Below are 18,977 nucleotides of genomic sequence, written 5' to 3'. Positions count from 1 at the left end.
GGTTTAAGTGTTTCAAAAGGGACAGGGAGGGAGGCATTAATAATCAGTGATAGGATTACTGCTGCAGAAAAGGAGTATGTCCTGGAGGGCTCATCTGCTGAGTCAATGTGGGTGGAAGTAAGAAACAGAAAGGGAACAGTCACTATACTGAGAGTATTCTATAAACTCTGCAATAGCAACAGAGACACTGAGGTGCTGACCAGGAGGTGGATTTTGAAAGGATGAAAAAAACAACAGGGCTGTTTTCATGAATGACTTCAACTTTACTAATATTCATTGGAACTTCCACAGTGCAAAAAGTGCAGAATTTGTCAGATGCGTCCAGGAAGGATTCCTGACAAAGTACATAGACTGGCCGACTAGAGGAGAGATCATACTGAATCTGGTACTAGGCAATGAACCTGGTCGGGTGAAAGATCTCTTGGTGAGTGAGCATTTTGAAGACAGTGACCACAACTTCCTGACCTTTATCACAGCTTTGGACAGAGATAGGAGCTGATGGTATGGGAAATTATTTAATTGGGGGAGGGTGAATTTTGATGCCATTAAGCTGGAACTTGGGAGCATAAAATGGGAACAGATGTAATCATGAAAATGCACAACAGAAATGTAGAAGTTGTTTAGAGAGCATATGCACAGGGCCCTGAATGGGTTTGTTCCATCGAGGCAGCAAAAAGATGGTAGGGTGAAGAAAACACAGTTGACAAGAGATATGAACATCTAATCAAAATGAAGAAAGAAGCTTACTTAAGACTTCAGAAATAAGGATCAGACAAATCTCTTGAGAGTAACAATGTAGCCAGGAAGGAGTTTAAGAATGAGCTTAAGAATGAGCTTAGGAGAGCTACAAGAAGACATGAGAAGGCCTTAGTGAGTAGGAATAAGGAAAACCCCAAGGCATTCTACCAGTACATGAAGAACATGTTTCAGACATGATAGAGGCAGAGGAATGAAGGGTGGAGGGGGGGTGGCATTGCTAGTCAGGGAAAATGTTACAGCAGTGCTCAGGCAGGACAGATTAGAGGGCTTGTCTACCGAGGCCATATGGGTGGAGCTGAGAAATAGGAAAGGTATGACCACATTAATGGGGTTGTATTATAGACCACCCAATAGACAGCGAGAATTCGAGGAGCAAATCTGCAGAGAGATAGCAGACAACTGCAGGAAACAAAGTTGTGATAGTAGGAGATTTTAATTTTCCACATATTGATTGGGACTCCCATACTGTTAAAGGTCTAGACGGGTAAAATGTTTGTAAAATGTGTTCAGGAAAGTTTTCTAAACCAATATATAGAAGTACCAACTAGAGAGGATGCACTATTAGATCTCATATTAGGAAATGAGTTAGGGCAGGTGACAGAAGTGTGTGTAGGGGAACACTTTGGTTCCAGTGATCATAACACCATTAGTTTCAACTTGATCATGGATAAAGATAGATCTGGTCCTCGGGTTGAGATTCTAAACTGGAAAAGGGCCAAATTTGAAGAAATGAGAAAAGATCTAAAAAGCGTGGATTGGTACAGGTTGTTCTCTGGCAAGGGTGTGATTGGTAAGTGGGAGGTCTTCAAAGGAGAAATTTTGAGAGTGCAGAATTTGTATGTTCCTGTCATGATTACAGGCAAAGTGAATAAGAATAAGGAACCTTGGTTCTCAAGGGATATTGGAACTCTGATAAAGAAGAAGAGAGAGATGTATGACATGTATAGGAAACAGTGAGCAAATAAGATGCTTGAGGGGTATAAAAAGTGCAAAAGAAAACTTAAGAAAGAAATCAGGAGGGCTAAAAGAAGACATGAGGTTGCTTTGGCAGTCAAGGTGAAGGATAATCCAAAGAGCTTCTACAGGTATATTAAGAGCAAAAGGATAGTAAGGGATAAAATTGGCCCTCTTGAAGATCAGAGTGGTCAGCTATGTCTAGAAGCAAAAGAATGGGGGAGACCTTAAATGGGTTTTTTACGTCTGTATTTACTAAGGAAACTGGCATGGAGTCTATGGAAATTAGGCAAACAAGTAGTGAGGTCATGGAACCTATACAGACTGAAGAGGAGGAGGTGCTTGCTATCTTGAGGCAAATCAGAGTAGATAAATCCCCAGGACCTGACAGGGTATTCCCTCAGACCTTGAAGGAGACTAGTATTGAAATTGCAGGGACCCTGGCAGATATATTTAAAATGTCGGTATCCACAGGTGAGGTGCCGGAGGATTGGAGGATAGCTCATGTTGTTCCGTTGTTTAAAAAAGGTTCTAAAAGTAATCTGGGAAATTACAGGCCGTTAAGTTTGACGTCCGTAGTAGGTAAGTTATTGGAAGGAGTACTAAGAGATAGGACCTACAAGTATTTGGATAGACAGAGACTTATTAGGGAGAGTCGACATGGCTTTGTGCACGGTAGGTCATGTTTAACCAATCTATTAGAGTCCTTCAAGGATGTTACCAGGAAAGTGGATGAAGGGAAGACACTGGATGTTGTCTACATGGACTTCAGTAAGGCCTTTGACAAGGTCCCACATGGGAGGTTAGTTAGGAAGATTCAGTCGCTAGGTATACATGGAGAGGTAGTAAATTGGATTAGATGTTGGCTCAATGGAAGAAGCCAGAGAGTGGTAGTGGAGGATTGCTTCTCTGAGTGGAGGCCTGTGACTAGTGGTGTGCCACAGGGATCAGTGCTGGGTCCATTGTTATTTGTCATCTATATCAATGATCTGGATGATAATGTGGTAAATTGGATCAGCAAATTTGTTGATGATACAAAGATTGGAGGTGTAGTGGACAGTGAGGAAGGTTATCAAAGCTTGCAGAGGGATTTGGATCAGCTGGAAAAATGGGCTGAAAAATGGCAGATGGAGTTTAATACAGACTTGTGTGAGGAAAATGGCAGATGGAGTTTAATACAGATTTGTGTGAGGTATCGCACTCCGAAAGGACAAACCAAGGTAGAACATACAAGGTAAATGGTAGGGCAGTGAGGAGTGCAGTAGAACAGAGGGATCTGGGAATACAGATAAAAAAATTCCCTAAAAGTGGCATCACAGGTAGATGGGGTTGTAAATAGAGCTTTTGGTACATTGGCCTTTATAAATCAAAGTATTGAGTATAAGAGCTGTAATGTTATGGTAAGGTTGTATAAGGCATTGGTGAGGCCGAATTTGGAGTATTGTGTGCAGTTTTGGTCACCAAATTACAGGAAGGATACTAATAGGGTTGAAAGAGTGCAGAAAACATTTACAAGGATGTTGCCGGGACTTGAGAAACTGAGTTACATAGAAACATAGAAAATAGGTGCAGGAGTAGGCCATTCGGCCCTTCGAGCCTGCACCGCCATTTATTATGATCATGGCTGATCATCCAACTCAGAACACCGCCCCAGCCTTCCCTCCATACCCCCTGACCCCCGTAGCCACAAGGGCCATATCTAACTCCCTCTTAAATATAGCCAATGAACTGGCCTCAACTGTTTCCTGTGGCAGAGAATTCCACAGATTCACCACTCTCTGTGTGAAGAAGTTTTTCCTAATCTCGGTCCTAAAAGGCTTCCCCTCTATCCTCAAACTGTGACCCCTCATTCTGGACTTTCCCAACATCGGGAACAATCTTCCTGCATCTAGCCTGTCCAATCCCTTTAGGATCTTATACGTTTCAATCAGATCCCCCCTCAATCTTCTAAATTCCAACGAGTACAAGCCCAGTTCATCCAGTCTTCCTTCATATGAAAGTCCTGCCATCCCAGGAATCAATCTGGTGAACCTTCTCTGTACTCCCTCTATGGCAAGGATGTCTTTCCTGAGATTAGGGGACCAAAACTGCACACAATACTCCAGTTACAGAGAAAGGTTGAATAGGTTAGGACTTTATTCCCTAGAGCATAGAAGAATGAGTGGAGATTTGATAGAGGTATATAAAATTATGATGGGTATAGATAGAGTGAATGCAAGCAGGCTTTTTCCACTGAGGCAAGGGGAGAAAAAAAGAGGATATGAGTTAAGGGTGAAGGGGGAAAAGTTTAAATGGAACATTAGTTGGGGGGCTTCTTCACACAGAGTGGTGGGAGTGTGGAATGAGCTGCCAGATGAAGTGGTAAATGCAGGCTCACTTTTAACATTTAAGAAAAGCTTGGACAGGTACATGGATGAGAGGTGTATGGAGGGATATGGTCCAGCTGCAGGTCAGTGGGACTAGGCAGAAAAATGGTTCGGCACAGCCAAGAAGGGCCAAAAGGCCTGTTTCTGTGCTGTAATATTCTATGATTCTAACAGGAGGATGACCAGAGTGAGCGTAGGACAATCAGAGATAAAATAAGAAAATATCCCCAGTATTGGAGGAGGCAAGGATTCAAGATTCAAGATTGTTTAATGTCATTTCCTGTATACAAGTGTAAAGGAGACAAAATAATTGTTACTCTGGCTCTGATGCAGTGCAAAAAAAAGGTAAAGAACATAATAATAATAAAAAACACAATAAATATAAATATTTAAGCTAGCTTATAAACGTAGATTGATAGTGTATCAATAAAGTGACACCAGGCTGTACATAAGGTGATTGACAGGAAATAATAAAGTAGGTCCTTAATAAATGCTTTGCTTCGGTAATCACCAGTAAGAGGAACCTTGACTAATATGCTGGAAGATGTTGGTGTTAAGAAAATGGATGTGCTGGAACTTAGAAAAACATTACGATAGGTAAGTCCCCAGTTCTGGACAAGATATAACCCAGTTTACTACAGAGGGCGAGATAAGAGATTGCTGTGTCTTTGATGGTAATCTTTATGTCCTCACCGACCACAGTAGTGCCAGAGGATTGTAGGGTGGCAGATGTTATTCCTTTGTTCAAGAAAGGTAACAGGATAACCCTGTAAATTATAGACCAGCGAGCCCTACGCAATGGTGTGCAAATTATTGGAGAGAATTCTTAGAGACAGGATTTACGAGTATCTGGAGAAGCACAGTCTGATTAGGGACAGTCAGCATGGCTTTGTGAGGGACAGGTCATTTGCAAGACAATTTTTTTTTAAGGAAGTAAGAAAACATATCAATGAAGTCAGAACAGTAGATGTGGTATATATGGATTTTAATAAGGCATTTGACAACACATTCCCCATTGTAGGCTCATTCAGAACGTCAGGAGGCATGGGATCAGAAACTTGGCTGTATCAATTCAGAATTGACTTGCACACAGAAGTGTGGTAGCAGATGGAGCATATTCTGTCTGGAGGTCAGTGACCAGCGGTGTTCCACAGAGATCTGTTCCAGAACCCTTGCTCTTTGTGATTTTTATAAATGACTTTGATGAGGAAGTGGGAAGGTGCATTAGTAAGTTTTCAGATGACACAAGAGTTGGTGATGTTGTGGATAGCATAGGAGGGTGCTGTAAGTTACAACAGGATATTGATAAGATGTCAAACTGGGCCGAGAAGTGGCAAATGTTCAATCCAGAAAAGTGTGAAGTGGAAGGTTGAAATTGAAGGCAGAATATAGGGTTAATGATAGGATTCTTATTGTGTGGAGGAACAGAAACATCTTGGGGTTTACATCGATAGATCTCTCAAAATTGCTGCACAAGTCGATAGGGAGGTTAAGAAGGTGTATGGTGTGTCGGCCTTCATTAGTCAAGGGACAGGGTTCAAGAGCATGAGATAATGTCGCAGTTCTATAAAGCGCTGGTTAGACCACATATGGAGTATTAAGTTCTCATCCTCTCGTTATAGGAAGGATGTGGAAGCTTTAGAAATGGTGCAGAGGAGATGTAGCAGGATGCCGCCTGGACTGGAGAGCATGCCTTATGAGGACAGGCTGGGTGAACTGGGGCTTTACACTTTGGACTGAAGGAGGATACTTGACAAAGATGATTACAGGCATAGACTTAGTAGCAGCCTGAGACATTTTCCTAGGGCGGAAATGGCTAATACAGGGGGAGGACAACTCTTAAGGTGTTCGGGAGGGAAGTATGGCAGAGATGTCAGAGCTAAGAGTTTTACACAGAGAGTAGTGGGTGTGTGGAATGCACTGCCAGGGGTGGTGGTAGAGGTAGATACATTACGGGACATTTAAGAAGCTCTGAGATAGGCAAAGGATGAAAATGGAAGGTGGTGGGAAGGAAAGGTTAGATTGATCTTGGAATTTATAAAAGGGTCTGTAATGTGCTGTACCATTTTATGTTCTATTTAATGCAAATTAACAAACATATTTATCAACTCTCTCTTTGAAATATGAAACAAAAATCAATAAAGTTGGAGAAGACTCTTACAGATTGGATTTACTCTCATTTGGAATAAGCTTGTTAAAGGATACAGAACAAGACAAATCAGTTGGAAATATGGACAGAGAAATGGCAGGTAGTGTTTAATTTCCTTAAGTTTTCAATACACTTTAGAGGTCAAATGCAAGTCTCTCTGAATCCCATGTGCCTTATCTTCTGTATTAGCCTTTCATTAGAGACCATGCTGAATACTTTACTGAAGTCCATGTAGACAACATCCATTGCCCTACCCTCATCAATTATGCCCAGCACATTCTCATAAAATTCAGTCCTATGTAAGACATGATTTCCCTGCACAAAACCATGCCAATAATCCCTTAGCCCATTCTTTTCCAAATGTAAGTAAATCCAATCTGTACGAGTCTTCTCCAATAAGTACAGTACTCTAAAGGCAAGATGATGCAGCACAACACTAGATTCAGGCCTCCAGTTAGTGAGGCAACCATCTACTACCACTCTGTAGCTTCCCACTAAGCCATTGTTGAATCCAATTTACTATTTTATCCTAAGCGCCAAGCAAATGAACCTTTTGGACCAGGCTCCCATGTGAGACTTTGTCAAAGGCCTTGCTAAAGTCCATGTAGTCTTTCCATCATTAACATTCCTAGTAACCTCCTGAAAAAATCTCTTGAGATTGGATAGACATAACTCACCACAAACAAGTCAAGAAAATCTGCAGATTCTGGAAATCCAAGCAACACACACAAAATGCTGGAGGAACTCAGCAGGCCAGGCAGCATCTACAGAAAGGAGTAATCAGTCGACGTTTCGGGCTAAGACCCCTTATCAGGACTGATGAGGGTTCTCGGCCAGAAACGTCTGATAACTTTTCCACAGACGCTGGCTGGCCTGATGAGCTCCTCCAGCATTTTGTGCATGCCACCACACACAAAGCCATTTTTGACTCTCCCTAATCAGGACTGTCTATCCAAGTAGTGGATTGTGGTTAACCAAATTTGGGACAACTCTTAAAAACAAAAACTAATTGAGAAAATAGCCGGGATTCACTTCATTTATTTGGGACACTAAGCTGCTTAGTTGGGACAGGAGACTGTCGTTGAGCAGTTTCTAACTAGGTTCAATTGCACACTTAGAGCAAACAGTTTTAAAATACTGTTAGTTTTATGTGTTTGTGTTCAAAAAACAGTGATCTTTGTCACTAATAGCTGGCGAGAAGGAAGCAATATGACAATTCAGAACTGGTTTGCTCACTGTGGTTTCAAGCATTCAGGCTTGGAGATGCCAGAAATGGCCAGGAGTGAAAACGAAATGATTTTACTACTGCAAGAAGGTAGGAACTACAAAGAATTTGAAGGTATCGGCAATGAAAACTAAGATTTAAAAGATACAATCATTGAAAGTAATGGATGCAGGCAGTACATTATCTACACTAGGTGTCTGCACTGATTTTGTTCATTTACAGTCAATCAAAAGAACAAGACAGCGTACACTGGATGAATTCCTCCGTCAATAACTATTAGGAGGAATACACAATTTAGTAGTACTGTAGTAGCATAGTTGGTGTTCTGATTTGTTCTGTATTCAATTTAAATACATAATTTGTTACTCAGTTAAACGGTAGTTTGTATTTTCTTTTAACCTTTTTAACTATTTCCAAGAAACTTCGGCTAATTAGGCCATAATTTACTGGTACCGATATGTCCCAATTAAAGAGATTCTACTGTACTTATATATCATTTCCTTCAGAATACCTTCCAATAATTTACCCACTACTAAAGTCAGGCTCACTGGCCTATAATTTCCTGGTTTATTTTTTGAGCCCTTCTTGAACAACAGAACAATATTAGTTATCCTCCAATCCTCTGGAACCTCACCTGCCAGGAAGCCTGCAATTTCTGCACTAGCCTCCCACAAGGTCTAAAGGGACATCTTGTCAGGCCCTGAAGATGTGTTGCAAACTTTCCAAGCAAATAATTTTAAAAGCCAGGGAGATCAGCAGAACTCAAGATTTTTTGAAATAGCGCTGTTTGTAGCAAGCTAGATTGAGAATTAAAATTTAAGTTCTCTGGCCAATCAAAACTAATTGCAAAAGTTTCAGTAGCAAGAGACCTTAACTGTGTTTTCTGGAACCATTTTAAAACATAGAGCTGGTTAGATAAGATGACTATAAACATAAACAATATTTGCAAAATTATCCTTGTTTGACAGAGCTTAAAGTCAATATCAAAATCAAAAGCAGTATTTAATTAATAAGAAAATTGACTTGCATTTTGTAAAGATATGACAGAGCCTCAGACTAAATTACAGATAGACATAATAAGCTCTTTATATATAAATTAGATTTCTTTTTTAAAGTTTTAAATACTGTGTAAAAAGTCTAAACAACAGAAAATACAGTATATTTGGCTTGTAAAGATGTTTACAGCATGAACTGACAACAAGAAAATAATACACAAATAAAAAACTCAAAAATGAATTTAAAGCTTTTCTTACTATACAAATTATACAAGATTAATTCAACTAACTAAAATCAAAAGTGCAGGACGATTATTTTTGTCCTTTTAATATTTCATTATGCGGCTTGAACTTTCCAGTGTTCCTTGGGAAGCTGCAATACTGACGTGCTAGCATTGTTGGTTTGGTGCAGTATACTTTCAGCACCAAACTGTAGTTTTGTCTTCATAGTTGTTACTGTGTCTGCATAGTTGGAAATTCTTTAAGAGGCCAGACCCAATAAAAAGCCCCCAACAAAACCACTTGTCAGCACGATATTCTTCTTTACAAATTCAGCTGACTGTAGGAGGTAAACAATACACATTCAAGAACTTTAATTCAAAGAGAGATTTTCTTTTAAATAATATTGTAATATTAATACTATTTTATCACATTTAAGAACATGATAATGTTGCATCACTCAGAAAAAGGTCATTAAAACTCGATGTATGCTAGATTATGCTTTATTAGATATCCAGTGCTTTGTATGTAAAGAGATATTATGATCAAAGACTACACTCTTAAAACCATGTTCAATTTGCTGTTCCAAATTAAGATCTATATATGCAAGGTTTTTTAAAGGATCTTTTGCACTTAAGAGTAAAATTATAAACATTATTCTCTTTCAACACAAACAATTATGCAATCTAAAAAGATAATTTTATCTAACAACACACATCAAAGTTGCTGGTGAACGCTGCAGGCCAGGCAGCATCTCTAGGAAGAGGTACAGTCGACGTTTCGTCTCGGCTTGAAACAGCGACTGTACCTCTTCCTAGAGATGCTGCCTGGCCTGCTGCGTTCACCAGCAACTTTTATGTGTGTTGCTTGAAATTCCAGTATCTGCAGATTTCCTCGTGTTTGAGATAATTTTATCTGTTCGTGCATTTAAATATCACAGAATATCAATATTTTTGGATAGTCCAATGAGAAATCCTAAAAAATTTCAATGATGCAATTTTAAATTTATCAGTTTTCAAATGCTCTCCTCTTTAACGTACTCTACATTCCTCAAATATCATCTCTTGCATATGCCGTACTTCCTTAACATCACTATTGTTAAATGATCAGGTAGGTGATCCATTATCAAATAGCTTGGTTGCACTGTCTCTAACTCAATACATTAAAGAAGCAAGCATCCAGGTAGCTACACCTGGTTTCAGGGAGGAGGGTGGTAGGAGAGAGATGATGGCAGAGCATCCTTTTTTTTTGCAGTTTCTACACCGAGAAGTATGAAAATACAGACACGTTAAAGTCAAGCACCTTGCTACTTTGGACCCATATTGACTTTCTTAGGATGATGGAAGATGGAACACTCACAGTAGACTATGGAATAGTTCCTTCATCAGTTTCCATAGGCTTAGGAAGGTATGATAGTTAATGTTGGTTTAGATTGATAGAAGTACATATTGCGTACCAATTACAACATGTTTATTTTGATACACCAGTTGCTTATTTTCCATGAACAGAAATTCTAATGCCATTCAATTTGTATCCATTTACCTTAAGACAAACCACTTCAATCATCAATAACTTCTTAAGTAATAACATGGCCAATGCTGAAATAAGTGACTCCTAAAGAGTAAATACTTATGGTTTCTCATTTCATCTTATTGTAGGATTTATTTTCTATAACCAAAAATTTAAAGCCATGTCCTTTAATCTCATCCTTTTGATTTCTAACAACATTATTACATTATCCAGTTTTCAAAGTAAGAAGAACTTTCTTTGTCCAGTTGATATGACCTGCATGCCAGATGGGAAACAGCCCAAAACAAGAGGCTCTGCCTTGGATTTTTAGCAGTAGTAGAATTACATGTCACCATGATATGCAAATTCATGACTCCTTCTGCCTAAGTTCTCTAATAGTTATTTATCAAGTTAGGCAAATCTCTGAATGAGATCCGATCAAGGTGTTTTATGTCAAATATTAAAAGGGTCAGGCTAAAGAATAAAAAAGTCCCTCAATCAAGAAAAGGGAATACCATCCTGTCACATCAGTTAAGTATGACAGTGGACAACAAATCAACATTGATATTGCTTCCTCAGCCAAAGAGAGGTCAACTCGGCTCTAACAAAAAGTCCTTTGGTTTGAGGGGGAAAAAAAATGAAGGAAGAAAGGGCAAATGTGCATTCAAACTGGATTTACAATCCGTGGGCAAGAAATTTGTGATCCTTACTGTACAAACTATGAGCGACGAAACTTTCTGGAACAAAGCCTACTGACCAAAAAATAGTAGATTAATATGTATTCTTTAAACTATTGCTGTCCCTTCTTTGTAAATTGGCTGATCACATTAGTGACACTGATAGTGAGATCAATAAATTCAGCTAGAGTACTAAGAGTTCAGAAAATACTCATTTCTCTCACCTCTTCAATAAAGGTGTTGATTTCAGGAGCAGCTTTATTTGCTTTTTTTCTCAATTGTCGTTTGGCTTTATTTACATCTTTCTCAACTCTTTTCCAATCTACTTTAATGTAGCCACTGTGATTTGCGACCTTAAAAAATAAATGAAGTTTCATGACAGTTCTTTGAATATTTTAAATATGTTCCATAGATCTTACACCAGACTTACAAATTCAAACACCTATTTCCAACAGTGTCACACTATTGTGGATAATCAGGCTGTCTGTAGAAAATGAAGTATGTTTTACACAGTTTCAATTGATAATTTGTACTAAGCAATATTGATTTAACAGGAAGCTCAAGATTTATTAGTGCCTATTATATCATTTTTTTCAGATATAAAGTTTATATCTTTTCAAATGGAAATTTAAAATAGCCACTGATTTCAAACAATGGGCTTGGTCTTGGGCTCGGTAGCACTGGACAGACAAACTAATTAGCATTTACTTTGTACAAAAATCAAAACATTAATGGTGGCATTTTGGCATCAGCTAATCATCTTTCTTAGTCTAATAGGTAAGAGAGCATACAGCATTTTTTTTGGTACTATATATCACACTTCAATCCTGTACACTTCCATACTACTTTGTTGCAATCAGGAGAATGGTTAACTTCAAAGTTTGAATCACCACATGTATTAAAAGTATAACAGGATAATGATTTTTTGCTGCAATGATCTCTGCAAAAGCAAACTAGCATTAGATCTTTAACTTTAGTCTACCAGTGAGGGTAATTCTTACTTAATCTCACTAAAGAAGCTGCATAGGGTTGTAGACTCAGCCAGTATTATCATGAGCATAATGTTGCCCACCATTGAGGACATCTTACAAGAGCAGTCCCTCAAGAAGACAGCATCCATCATTAGGTACCCTCACCATCTGGGACATACCTTCTTCTCATCAGGGAGGAGGTACAGAAGCCTGAAAACACACACTCAATGTTCATGACATACACTCAGTGGCCACTGAGTATATGCTCGTGGTCGTTCGCTGTTGTAGCCCATCCACTTTAAGGTTGAATGTATTATGCATTCAGAGATGCTCTTCTGCACACCACTGTTGTAACCTGTGGTTAGTTGTGTTACTGTCACCTTCCTGTCAGCTCGAACTGGCCTGGTCATTTTTCTCTGACTCCTCTCACTAACAAGGCGCAGAACTGCTACTCATTAGATGCGTTTCGTTTTGTTTTGATTTTTGCACTATCCTCTTTAAACTCTAGAGACTGTCGTGCATGAAAATGCTAGGAGATCAGCAGTTCCTGAGACACTCAAACCACCCCATCTGACACCAACAATTATGTTATGGTCAAATTCACTTAGATCATATTTCTTCCCCATTCTGATGTTTGGTCTGAACAACAAAAGAACCTCTTGACAACATCTGCATGCTTTTATGCATTGAGTTACTGCTGATTTCATATTAACATTAACAAGCTGGTGCACAGACATACCTAATAAAGTGACCACTGCATGTACATCAGCAGTAATAAATCTGATTCTGATTCCAATTCTGGTATTGGTTGATACTTTCCAGATACCACTTTCCTTTTACTCAGGACATAAAATGAACCTGTGGAGCAAGTCGTTGAATGAAAATAGCTAACTGTATCTACCACTGTTGCTCTGGTTTAGACTTAAATCTGAAACAAAATCTGGAGTGTTTATTTCTCTTTTAAGCTACTCTGGTTTGGCTGTGTGCAGATCCCTTTTTTACTGACTTTAAAGCAGTCCCATAGTCCCACTTAATTAACAATAAGGCTATCAAACCTCTCCACAAATATTTATAAAAATAAGATGAATATATATACTGTATTTACCTGCATCAAAAGGAATCCACCTCCAATTGCTGTAGCTGCTAGCTTGCCAATCTTCTGAAATACAAAGCCTGCACACCTAAATGTTAGGTAAAGCAGGATGTAAATTTAACTTTAGGTTCACATTAAACAAAAAATATTATTTGATTCAGTAGAAAGGGAAGGTCAGTAACTGCACATCAATTCTGTTTCTCTATCCATAAATGCAGTTGACCTGCTGAGTATTGTCTGAGTTTTCTATTTTTATTTCCAATGTTCAGCATCTGCCATATTTTGTTTTCAGACATGATGAAGTAACAGTACACACTAAACTTTCAAAGTTTAATTTCTTCCTATACTAAATTTTCCTGGACCTTCTTTTTTCAATTTACAAATGAGTAATCAATTCAGATTATTTGTTAATAGCCTAAACCTCAGCTCTGCGAAATGTTAATTTTATTCTAATTTTCTTTTTCCAAGAGGAAACATGATAGCCATCAGACCAAATTTTTAGCCAAAATTAGAATTACACACTGGTATTCAGAACTTTGTGTTGCCACTCTTCTGTTTAAAACATCAATTATAAATATTAGAGTAAATCTGTATCACTTAAAGTTTTACTTCAAATTACTAGAAATATGCAAGTATAAATAAAGAACTAGTCCATCTCCCTTTTGGAACTTCAAAGCTATCAGGATAAGTGATTAAATGAATGCCTCTTAACTGTTCGGAAACTGCGCAGGTTTTCTGCTTTTATCAAGTATTTAGTGGTCTTACTTTTCAGATCAGAGATATCTCTGTACAAATGTTGTTTTGGATATATTTCTGATGCTGTGTTCAGGGAGTTCCATCTCATACATCAAACATGAAAGAGAAGTATATTACTAATGCAAATGTAATACTCTACATGAATTCCCTTGCATTAACAGCTTTCAGTTTCATTTTCATTTTATTGAGACACATTCTAAGCATAGCATTGGGTTTAAAAGTTGATAATTTATGTGACATCAAACAAAAAGCTGGAAAAACAGTGTGTCAGGCAGCACTGCAGAGGAAAATGGACAGTTGGGGATTTAGATTGACATCCTTCATCTGGATTGAAAGATAGGGGAAAGATAGTCAATATCTCTGTAAGGAGGAAGTGTGTAACAAGAAATGTCAAATAAAAGGTGGATCCAGGTGAAGCAGATAGGCAGATGGAGAAGGGAATAGTGGACACAGCAAGAGAGGTTGGGAGGTAACAAAAGGCTACAGATAATGGAATCTGATAGAACAGGAAGGCACAGCATGTAAACAAATAAGAGAGGTGAGGTGGGCAAACGTGAAGAGTAGGGAGAGAGGGAAGCCAGTGTTAGAAATGTGAGTGATGGCCACACAGGGTGAATGAAGGTGAGGAAAGAAACAAGGAGATGGGGGGCTAGAGTGGATGTGAGAGGAATTGGGTAGATCAGAAATAGAAAAAAAAGAGACAGAGAGGGAGCAGTTTACCTAAATATGGACAATTCAATGTTCATACTGTTGGGTTGTAGACTAACCCCTAGTGGGGGGAGGGAAAAAAAGAGTCGTTCCTTTAGTTTGCATTTGGCTTCACTCTGACAATGGAGGGGGCCGAGTACACACAGGTTGGTGTGGGGCTGGGGAGCGAAATTAAAATAGCTAGCAGCCAGCAACTTCAAAAAATTACGGCTTACAACAGACAACATCTATTCCTGCAGAAAAGAGTGCAGACCATTCTTGGAACAGTATTCCATTAAGAACCAGTAAGTTCTACAGAGGAACTTTGTTCTTAGTAAGTAACTACTCTGGTTAACAGTTTTATAAATGACAGAAACATGTTCTTTATACAAAGGAACATAACTATAACCTATTGTAATTGAAATGAAAAAGAAAAAATTGCAAAAGTCAACTGAGAATTGAAGAAATCCCTTATGGCAACATGATCAGATATTCCCAACCCAATCTCATATCCCATATGAATGCTCTGTGCAATCTCATTTGTGTGAACTTCAGCACATTTCTATATCCTCTAAATTAGTTACAAGCTACAAATCCAGATTACCAAACTATTTCAATATAGGACCATTACAATTAGCAGAATAAGGATTGTCATTCAATCACGTAACACCAAACTGAATTGTGCAAAATGAAACTAAACATGTGATTCACTGAGCTGTTTGTGATAATTTTATTTAAATAGAAATCTTTTATATAGCACTTGCATCTAAAACATATGAAAATCAAAACAAAGCTGCATCTGAAACAAAAATATAAAACGCTGGAAAAACTTACAGTCACCTAGCATCTGTAGAAAGGGAAATAGTTAATTTTTCAGGTATCAGACTTTGAGCAGATGCTACGTTGTTTTAAAATCATCATGGCTTCTGGATATACATATAAAGCAATTCCCAAGAGCATTTTCACTCAAGTAATTTATGTACTCATTTTGCTTCCACATATACACACATGAAGGGAAAGAGGAAGAGAATTGTAATAATAGATGTTAAGTTTGACAACATGCAATACAGTTACACACTCACCAGCCAGTTACACCACCCATCATTAACTGAGTAGCTACAGAATATTTCTCTGCAACTGGACCAGAATTACGTCCAAAAACACGGCCCCACCATGCGCGTTGTCCTGAATACTCCCTCAGATCTACAACCTCATAGGATTCATCATCACTATTTTGGCCTAATGAGAGAACATAAAATTATTTATTTTTCTGCCACACAGCTGACAAGCTCTTATAAAAAGCAGCTAGTATGAGAAAGATAAAGGATTGCTCAAAGTCATGAGCAATTGATGACTTGGTTCCACCTGCAATGCTGGAGCTGCATTCACATGAAACAAGAAAAAACATTATTCTGGATAATGTCAGAAAAGTATGAGTAGATCAGTGACTCTGCTCGTTTCCACATAACTATTAGGTTAAAAAAAATCTCCTAAATCAGGTTCTGGTCTTCCAGTGTTATTCTATTCACTTTGGACCCTTATTTTCATTATTTTAGCAGGTGAATAAATTTAATAAATTTAAAGTGAATGAACAAGCTAAGGAACAAACTTATCCACCCAGATAGTGCCAGGAATCCAACACTCAATGAGTAAAAAGGGTGCTGAATGCAGAAATCTTCACCACATTGAAACATTTTCTGGCTAATGCTTGAAATATTATCGTCTTTAAGGTTTAGACCAAGTACTAAAAATGGGATTAGGCTGGATAGATTGCCTCCTGTTAGAATGGTCATAAAAAGTCATAACTGCAAATCTGTCTCAATTGAGCTAAGACAGTGAAAAGAATACAGTTGTTTCAGTATCCATTATTAAAAAGGGGGAAGTAAACTGCTTCTAATACTGTGAAGGACCATTGGTTGGTGTGTTCCTGGAAGTTGCAGGCTGGTTCATGCTGTCAGAATTGTGACCATTCTGACAGCATGCCAGCAGATGTTTTGAAATATATTACAAAGAGAAAAATAGTAAGTAGAGGACTGAGCTCAACTGCAAAATTTTGTTACTCAAAAAGCCCTGCTGAGAGTCACCAAGGGTCTACATATAAATAACAGCTGTTGGAGATCAGCATACAGTAAATGTGTTAATATATCACAAAACCAATTAGAATACTTGCAGCAAAACTTAAAAAGAACATTCAAAAATGTTACAAAAATGATAAAGTCTGCAGATGCTGGAAATCCAAAGCAACACACAAAATGCTGGAGAAACTCAGCAGGTCAAGCAACATCTACGGAAAAGAGTAAACAGTCGGTGTTTTGAGCCAGTATGCTTCATCAGGATATATTTAGTTGAGAAAAATGTTAGTTTAGGCCCCAAAAGTAATGTATATTACTTGTATATTTCATTGTTCTCAAGAATAAAACATTTCCTCCAGTATGGAAATCATTGTGATGTCTTAGTTTACAAAATGCGAGTATACAAAGAGAAATATAAAGTAATAAATGGTATTTTTCAACAACACAAAATGAGATATTCTACAAGAACTGCAATCAGTTTTTAAATAAATTCAAAGGTTTCAATTATACTGCAAATTGAAAAGATCAAGGTAGTTTTCCAAATGTTTGGAGCAAATTGTTATTTCCAATTTCACCTTAGTAGAATGGTAATGTTTGTCAAGTCTGAAGATCATGTATTTAGTTTTGACTGGGTGAGTGTGCTGTACAATTAAAAGCGCTAATTTTCCAATTTGGTAATGAAACTAATTTTTAGACTCAGGTGAACATTTTGTATTCTTCTAAAAACTTAAGTAGTTTCAAATAATATTTCCTTCAATTATTTTTTGTCTGTGCTTGAAATGGATAGTTAAAAAGCATAACATTTTCTGCATTTTCGAGACAACTGAACAACATACAATCCTTCTGATTCTAAAAGCATAAATTCAACTTTTATTTGATTATTCCTTGTGTGAAATGTTTTGTGATATTTTACTGCATGCTGTTCCTATCATATGTAAAATAACAATCACAAATTTGGCTTAGAATGTGACCCACAGATGTCTTAAATATACATTCCTTCATGTTAAGGTGTTTTTCAAACTTGCCATGTTTTAGTTGACCATATTTTAGTTGGTGAATATGTCTTCTGTTCAACATAAATAAACTTGTAAAACGTTTTAAGATTTGAGAAATCAAGATGAACAACTGTAACACAATACAGAGAGAAATGATGTTCTGGATTCAAAAGCTTTAAGATAGCAGCAGCAAGAAAATGATTAAGAAGTTCCATAGTTTTGAGGTCTTGAGAAAATATCAGTTTAGGGAATTTCATTTCAGGTGACTTCATTTCGTTATGAAAAAAATGTAAATAAAATATGATGGAAACACAAACTGGCCACATAACCTGAAGTATTAATTGAGAAAATATCATACAGTCGATAACCTTTTTGTGCAATAACCTCCAGATTTTGAATCAGTCATTAGTTTTTTGCACTGGACTGTTCTAAAAACAGTATACATTAATAAATGATGTATATTTTATCTACTATTCCTGCGTTGTTTTCTGATTTATGTCAGAAGCAATATGACACAGTTTTGATATTAAATACACCATTGCAACTGTATTTTTTTTCCATCGTTAACAATTTTATGGCTAAAAGGTCTATAATGTCCTTGATCAAGCTCGTGGGAAATCTGGTCACAACAATGGCATATCTGTTATAATAATGCATACGTACTTAATTGGCAAAGATCAAACTAAAAATAAGCTTGGTCTTTCAACCATACAATCCTATAGTATGCTGTCGTAATGCCACAACTTTTCTGTATGCGATGTTCCCGATAAATATAAACAAACAAACCGCCGCCATTCCTACCTACCTCCCCGCTCCGCCATACTGTCGCCACTCTCAACGCCTGTCAATTGATTCCGCTCCTAACCCGGAAACACACACTGCCTGGGGTCAAAATGCCCGCCGGCCTGGGCGTCACAGTGAGGGGGTGTTGTCCACACCGCGGAGCCGTCAGCCGCTATCTCGGAATTGCCACAAAAGCGTTCATAATTGAACACCATATTTTCGATGGATCTAGCTCTCTTGTTATTGTTATATGTGGAAACCCAGATTATCGCGTCTCATGATCATGTAGAAGTCAGCCTCTTGCCCTGGAGGCAGTCTTTTATGTTTCGTTCAGTCATTTAACATTTCAAGATTGTTTAATGTAATTTTCTGTACACACGTGTAAGGAGAACAAAATAATACAGCACAAAACGCAGTAAATACAAATACATGAAATAGCTTACGTACATAGACTGATTGTGTGCCTATAAAGTGAAGCTAAGCTGTCAATAAGGTGACTGACAGGAAATAATACAGTAGTGGTAGAGTTAGTGGGTGGAGGTGTTGATCAGTCTTACTGCTCGGAAAAAGTAACTGGTTTGGGGTCTGTATTTGCAACTTAAACTGGGTTTGTACCTTCGCCAGCATTTAAAATGGTCATACATTGTGTCTTGTCTATGTACTGCATGGAAATTCATGCTAATGTGCTGATTGCCTGTGGTCACTGATGAGTTCTATTCTGGACAGCATGGTGCCATTGAGATGTCCATTATTCTCTCCTAACACCA

The 18,977-nt window shown here is 37.9% G+C and overlaps 1 protein-coding gene across 1 annotated transcript; it reads right to left on the bottom strand.

Moving 5' to 3' along the window:
* Window positions 1-3,981: 3,981 nt before the first annotated feature.
* fundc1 (FUN14 domain containing 1) lies at window positions 3,982-18,306 on the bottom strand. The gene is made up of 5 exons (XM_072260439.1): window positions 18,233-18,306; window positions 15,443-15,599; window positions 12,930-13,005; window positions 11,078-11,206; window positions 3,982-9,007 (listed from the first exon to the last, which is right to left on the bottom strand). The coding sequence occupies exons 1-5, from the start codon at window positions 18,246-18,248 to the stop codon at window positions 8,930-8,932; spliced, it is 456 nt and encodes a 151-aa protein (XP_072116540.1). The 5' UTR covers window positions 18,249-18,306; the 3' UTR covers window positions 3,982-8,929.
* Between the last annotated feature and the right edge of the window lie 671 nt (window positions 18,307-18,977).

This window comes from Mobula birostris, chromosome 6 (assembly GCF_030028105.1).
Source record: "Mobula birostris isolate sMobBir1 chromosome 6, sMobBir1.hap1, whole genome shotgun sequence".
NCBI classification, from domain to species: Eukaryota; Metazoa; Chordata; class Chondrichthyes; order Myliobatiformes; family Myliobatidae; genus Mobula; species Mobula birostris.
Note: the sequence above shows the minus strand (reverse complement) of the source record. Positions and strands in the feature narration are given on the sequence as shown.

Bases quoted from the DNA above. Each gene is read 5' to 3' on its own strand.
- fundc1 (XM_072260439.1), bottom strand. The intron at 13,006-15,442 runs GTGAGTGTGTAA...CCTAACATTTAG, and splicing joins ATGGGTGGTGTAACTGGCTG to GTGTGCAGGCTTTGTATTTC. The intron at 9,008-11,077 runs GTGAGAGAAATG...TACCTCCTACAG, and splicing joins TCAACACCTTTATTGAAGAG to TCAGCTGAATTTGTAAAGAA.